Source organism: Fukomys damarensis, unplaced genomic scaffold (assembly GCF_012274545.1).
Source record: "Fukomys damarensis isolate Sample0158 unplaced genomic scaffold, DMR_v1.0_HiC HiC_scaffold_27, whole genome shotgun sequence".
NCBI classification, from domain to species: Eukaryota; Metazoa; Chordata; class Mammalia; order Rodentia; family Bathyergidae; genus Fukomys; species Fukomys damarensis.
The window spans coordinates 586,624-592,841 of record NW_022900939.1 but is presented as its reverse complement, the minus strand read 5'-3'; the positions used below and the strand labels follow the sequence as shown (position 1 = coordinate 592,841).

At 60.0% G+C, this 6,218-nt stretch overlaps 1 protein-coding gene across 1 annotated transcript in view; it reads left to right on the top strand.

The window, feature by feature from the left end:
• The first annotated feature begins 219 nt into the window (after positions 1–219).
• Positions 220–6,218, top strand: part of Vwce (von Willebrand factor C and EGF domains) — a 15,686-nt gene continuing 9,687 nt past the window's right edge. Inside the window, exons 1-8 of the mRNA XM_010633141.1 lie at positions 220–378; positions 1,076–1,170; positions 1,245–1,334; positions 1,527–1,655; positions 3,260–3,376; positions 3,628–3,744; positions 3,876–4,004; positions 4,548–5,117. Coding sequence (XP_010631443.1) covers positions 263–378; positions 1,076–1,170; positions 1,245–1,334; positions 1,527–1,655; positions 3,260–3,376; positions 3,628–3,744; positions 3,876–4,004; positions 4,548–5,117 — 1,363 coding nt within the window. The 5' untranslated portion in view covers positions 220–262. The remainder of the gene's footprint in view (positions 379–1,075; positions 1,171–1,244; positions 1,335–1,526; positions 1,656–3,259; positions 3,377–3,627; positions 3,745–3,875; positions 4,005–4,547; positions 5,118–6,218) is intronic.

The window sequence follows — 6,218 nt, the reverse complement described above, 5'->3', positions numbered from 1 at the left end:
TGGACGGCAGCCTCTGCACAGGAGCAGGAGGAGGGCTGAGTTGTGCCGCTGGCTCCCCGGCCATGCAGGCTGGGCTGCTGCTCGGGGCTGCCTGTTCCGTGCTTCTGCTTCTGCCACCCGGGGTGCCGGGCCGAGGCCCCTCTGAGAGGACACAGCCCGGGCCCTTTGCTGCCGAGAGGTAGGGGCCGCTGGGTAGGGTGACAAGGGGAGTGCCTGCACAGGAGCAGGAGGAGGGCTGAGTTGTGCCGCTGGCTCCCCGGCCATGCAGGCTGGGCTGCTGCTCGGGGCTGCCTGTTCCGTGCTTCTGCTTCTGCCACCCGGGGTGCCGGGCCGAGGCCCCTCTGAGAGGACACAGCCCGGGCCCTTTGCTGCCGAGAGGTAGGGGCCGCTGGGTAGGGTGACAAGGGGAGTGCACTTAGATCTCATGGGCCAGGGGGGACCAGAGACCTGGCAGGCTGGGGGCCACCCTGCACCCCAAGTCTGTGCCCTTCAGGACACTGGGTCACCATGAGGACCCTGGGTCCCGACAAGGTGGAGAGCATGCACAATGCTCATGGTGCCGGGGCTGGGAACTCAGGGGCCGTGGCAGGGTCCTGGCATGTGGCCATGACTGTGGGGTGCTTTCCATAGCTCCTGCCACCTGTCCCAGCCTGCATGCTCCCTAGGCAGCTGGCACCTGCCACTTGACTGGCCTGCCTGCCCCTGCAGCCTGGTGTGAGGAGCAGGAGCACTGGCCCCAGGGGTGGGCGAGGGACCGGGCTGCCACTGTCCCCTCCCTGATGGGTCCAGAGAAAGGACCCTTGGGCCAGGGACGCTGCTCTGTGCTCACAGCCCCGTGTCCAGGACACCCCGTATGTGACACAGGTCGCTCTCAGCCCGGTCCATCCCTCTGTCCCCTGTGTCAGGCACACAAGCACAGTGGCAGAGTGGCAGCTTCCTCGGCCTCTAGCCCATGGCTGGACAGCTCCTGCCGGCTGTGGTGTGGTGCGGGGCTCTGGGTCTAGTCCATCTCTGTGGTCCCCCAACGCCCTGGCTATCTGTTCCCAGGAGCCCCCAGTGCTGTTTGTCTCTGCAGGCGCCGCCTGGGCCCCCACGTCTGCCTCTCGAGCTTCGGAAGTGGCTGCTGCCCTGGCTGGATGCCCTCTGTGGGCAGCGGGCACTGCACCCTGCGTAAGTGTGCATGGGCTGCCGACCCGGTGCGGGCAGATGGTCCAGAGCCAGCCCTCACCCGGGTCTCTCCCCAGCCCTCTGCTCCTTTGGCTGTGGGAGTGGCATCTGCATCGCACCCAATGTCTGCTCCTGCCAGGATGGGGAGCGAGGGGCCACCTGCCCAGGTAACGGGGCTGAGGAGTGCCGAGCTGGCCCTTCTCGCCCATCGTGCAGATGGGGAGGTCCAGGCCCTGCCTCGCCCCTGAGTCGCAGGGCTAGGAGGGGCAGGACTGGGCTGGACCCTCCCAGCATGACTGGGGACACGTGGGGCAGGGGCTGGTTCACCCTTAGGGCTCACTGGTGCCACACCTGCCTAGATGCCCACGGACCCTGTGGGGAATACGGCTGTGACCTGGCCTGCAACCACGGCGGGTGTCAGGAGGTGGCCCGAGTGTGCCCCACGGGCTTCTGGATGACAGAGACGGCTGTGGGAGTCCAGTGCACAGGTGGGAGCTGGGCCGGGGGTGGGAGACCCACTCCTGCCTGCACAGGGCCAGCTGAGTGGGGCGAGTTGTGGTGTCCTGTGCCGGCAGCGTGCAAACAGAGGGCCGGGTCACTCACCGCCAGGCTGTCACAAATATTTACCAAGGGGCTGGCACTGCTGTTGTGGAGCTTCTGGATATGGGGACAGGGACAAAGACCAGGATGGCCCAATGTCATGAGACTGATACTGGGGAAGTGTGGGGTACAGGGGCCATGGCGGTGAGCAGGGAGCCTCTTTGGAAAGTGGCCTTTAAAACAGGAGGAAAACAAAACTCAGTAAGAGTTTTTTGTTTTTGTTTTTGTTTTTTTTGAGACAGAATTTTGCTGTGTAGCACAGGCTGGCCTAGAACTCATGGTGATCCTCCTGCCTCAGCCTCCTGAGTGCAAAGATTACAGGCATGTGCCACCACACTCAGCTCAATAATTATTTTGTAAAATTATTATTTATTTAGAATTTTATTTGTTGAGTACTAGAGTTGAATCCCTGTCCTTGAACTGAGCTACATTCCCAGCCCTTTTTCATTTTTTGTTTTTGAGACAGAGTCAGTAACTTTCCCAGTTTGGGCTCAGATGTGCGATCCTCCTGCCTTAGCCTCCTAGAGTCCTAGAATTACAGGAATGTGCCATGTCTGGCTGTGACTTTTTTTTTTTTTTCGGTACTGGGGATTGAACTCAGGTCCTTGTGTTTGCAAGGCAAGCAGTGGAACCACTGAACTAAATCCCTGGCCCTGGCTGTGATTTTTTAAAAGTTAGGCAAAGCGTGTTACCTTTCCCCAGAGGTAGCCTCAACAACTAATTTCTTGACAGCTTTTTCAGAGCAATGAAACCTTTCTTGGAGTTTCTTTTTTTCTGAGCTACATGGAGGTCCTTTATATATTTTAGTTTTCATTTTGAGACAGGTTCTTGGAAAATTCTCGGGCTTGGCCTACCAACTTGTAATCCTTCTGCCTCAGCCTCCCAAGGAACTGGGCTTACAGGTGTACACCACTGCACCTGGTCTTTTTTGGAGCTTTAACTTTGTTAAAAGCAACATTTTCCTCTGAACAGAACATGTGCTTTTAAAATTAGGATCATAAGGGGGCCGGGGATTTAGCTCAGCGGTTCGGTGGCCTGCCTTGCAAGCGCAAGAACCTGAGTTCAATCCCGGTAACAAAAAAAAAAAAGGAATCATAAGCTGGACAAAAACCTATAATCACTCAAGAAACTGAGACAGGAGGATGTTCTCAAGTTCAAGACCAGCCTGGGCTATATAAGTGAGTTCAAGGCCAGTCTGAACAGCATAGTTGAGACCCTGTCTCAAAACAAAAGAATTGGGATCCTAGTTGGCCATGGTCCACAGCAGGGGGTGGGGGTAGGTTGGGTGGGTTAGCTGTTAGAAATTGTAGATGGCTTGCAAATGTGGTGGTGCACACCTGTAATCCCAGCACTAGGGAGGCTGAGGCAGGAGGATTGTAAATTTGAGCCCAGCCTGGGCAATTTAGTAAGGCTTTCCTGGTGCCTTTCTGGGGTGAGAGTGCAGCTCCTTGGCCATCTCAGGGCCGGCTGTACAAGGGTTTTCTCTTCCCAGATATTGATGAGTGTCTGAGCCCCTCCTGCGAAGGCCACTGCGTGAACACGGAAGGTGGGTTTGTGTGCGAGTGTGGGCCCGGCCTGCAGCTGGCTGCCGACCGCCACAGCTGCCAAGGTGAGCAGGCAGAGGCGGGAGGTCCTGGGCCATCCCACTGCTGCAGATGGCCAGTAGCACAGTAAGAAGAGTCAGGGCTTGGAAGGCACTGGGTGAGGGTGAGGTACATGGGAGAGCTCAGCTAGGCAGTGCCGAGGTGAGGCTGGCACAGCCCCAGCAGGCCTGCCTGGAGGCCGGATCGCGCGGGGTCTCGGGCTGGCCCAGGCCTTGATTGGGGTGCGGCAGGGACGCCGGCCTTGTCCCGCCCGCAGACACGGATGAGTGCCTGCAGTCGCCCTGCCAGCAGAGGTGCAGGAACAGCGTGGGCAGCTACAAGTGCTCCTGCCGAGCCGGCTTCCACCTCCACGGCAACCGGCACTCCTGCGTGGGTGAGCCGGCCGGGCACTGTGACCGTCCCAGGGCACCCTGCACCCGGAGGGTGGGCCCCTAGGAACGGCCTCGGCTCCGGGCGGGAGGAAGGGGCTCCCCAGCAGCACCAGGCAGCCAGGCTCGCCCGCAGACGTGAACGAGTGTCGGAGGCCGCAGGAAAGGCGAGTCTGCCACCATTCCTGCCACAACACGGTGGGCAGCTTCCTGTGCACCTGCCGACCCGGCTTCAGGCTGAGAGCCGACCACACGTCCTGCGAAGGTGAGGCCCGGCCCCGCCCCGCCCTCTCAGCCTGGCCCTTCCTCCTTGGCCCCAGGCCCCGCGCCTCCTGCCGCAGGCCCACCCCCAGGCAGGCCCTCTTCCTGCCCCCCCCCTTTTTTTTTTTCAGTTTTTGGTATTTATTTCCTTGCCTGTGGCCTGGGTCTGCGGCCCTTGGCAGTGGCGGCCACCCGTGCCCACCCGCCGGAAGCGGCTCTGTCTTCTCACTTGTGCTGGACCACCGGCCATCCTGCTCCAGGGATGCCACAGCCGGGACGCGGGGGTGGGGCTGGGTCCCGGCGGGGCTGGGGTTAGGGTTAGTGAGGGTTAGTGTGTGGCCACGGAGGGGAAGCCGGTGAACCCCGCTCAGCCACTCCTCTGCAGCCCTGTGTTCCGTGTCTTCTGGAGTGAACGCTGTCTGTTGAGCATTCCCAGCGCTTCCCCCGATCCCCAGTGAGTTAGCACTGGTAGAGGGTAGAGTCCAGGACCCACGCCTGCCTCTTTCCCCTGGTTGCTTCTTTCAAAGGCCCTCTGCTTCTCTTGCAGCTGTCCCCAAGGCGCTGTGGGGGCCCTCGGCCATCCTGCAGCCCAGGCCCCCGGGGATGGTGCTTCTGCTTCTGGAGCCCGGCCGGCCAGGCCTGTCCCCGGCACATAGCCCCCCTCCTGCTCCCCCACACCCCCTGGACACGGTCAGGACCACCCACCCTCCAGCCCCTGTGTGGCATCCGTCCACCCCAGTGGCCACCCCGGTGCCTGTTGTCACTCAGCTGGGGACCCTTGGACCCCCCTCCCTTCTCCAAGGGGAGGCGCTGGGCACCCCTTCCTCCTCCCATGGCCCCGAGGACCTGAGCCCACCTCCAGGGCGCTCTCCCTGCCGGCACTTGGGAGCCGTGCATGCATCAGGGAGCCGCTGGGCCAAGCCGGGGTGCAGGCAGTGCTGGTGTGAGGTGGGTGTTCTGGTCCCGCAGCCCGTGGCAGTGTCTCTGATCTGGAGGTGGCTGCAGTGCCCGCTTTGCTTCCAGGACGGGGAGGTGACCTGCGGAGAGGTGAGGTGTGAGGCCACTTGCTCCCACCCGGCACCCCCGCAGGATGGGGGGTGCTGCCCCTCCTGCTCAGGTGAGAGCTGGCTGGGGAGTGGGCTTGTGTGTGCATGTGTGTGTGTGTGTGCGTGAGTGCCTGTGTGTGCGCGTCTGTCTGTATGTTACATGCATACCTGTGTGTGCGCGTATGCCTGTGTGTGTCTCTATGTATGTTACATGCATACCTGTGTGTGCACGTATGCCTGTGTGTGCGTGTGTCTGTATGTATGTTACATGCATACCTGTGTGTGCACGTATGCCTGTGTGTGCGTGTCTGTATGTATGTTACATGCATACCTGTGTGTGCATGTATGCCTGTGTGTGCGTGTGTCTGTATGTGTGTTACATGCATACCTGTGTGCGCGTATGCCTGTGTGTGCGTGTGTCTCTATGTGTTACATGCATACCTGTGTGCGCGCGTATGCCTGTGTGCACGCGTGCGTGTAGCAGCCCTCCTCTCTCCTCCCGGAGTCCCCCCCTTCACATCACCAGGCGGGCAGCCCCATGTTCTGGGCCGTGCCCCAGACCCTGGTTTTTATTTTTGGTACCGGGGATCTAACTCAGGACCTTGCCCTTCCGAGGCAGGTGATGGCAGCAGTGAGCTACATCCTCGGTCCCCTGCTGTATCTTTTGACCACTTGTATACGCTGTCGTAACCCTCACTCTTTGTTCGTTCATTCATTCTGCGAGTCTCCCCAAATCCACGCTGCTGCTCCCCCAGGGTTCTACCCTGCAGTCGGCCCCTAGCTTGCTTTGCCCCTGCTTGCTAGTACTAGGAGGGAGCGTAGTTCCTCCCTGCCCCTTCTGCCCGGGCACCCGGTTCTGCTCTGCGCATGCCCACTGAGGCCCATGTGACACAAGGGCCCTGCAGTAGGGACCCGGGGGTGACAGGACAGATGCTTCTGTGGCAGGGGGAGCACTTGCTAGCTCAGGCCAGCTCTGGTTCCATCCTTAGCACTGTAAAAACAAAGCAAAACAACACAGAAACCAAAAAACTCTTGTTAAGGTTTAACCCGGAAAGGCTTTATTGATTTTTCTCCACAAGAATTGTACGTTTTTGGGCCAGGGATTTGTCTCAGTGGTTCCACTGCCTGCCTCAAAAGCGCAAGGGCCCGAGTTCAATCCCCCGTACCAAAAA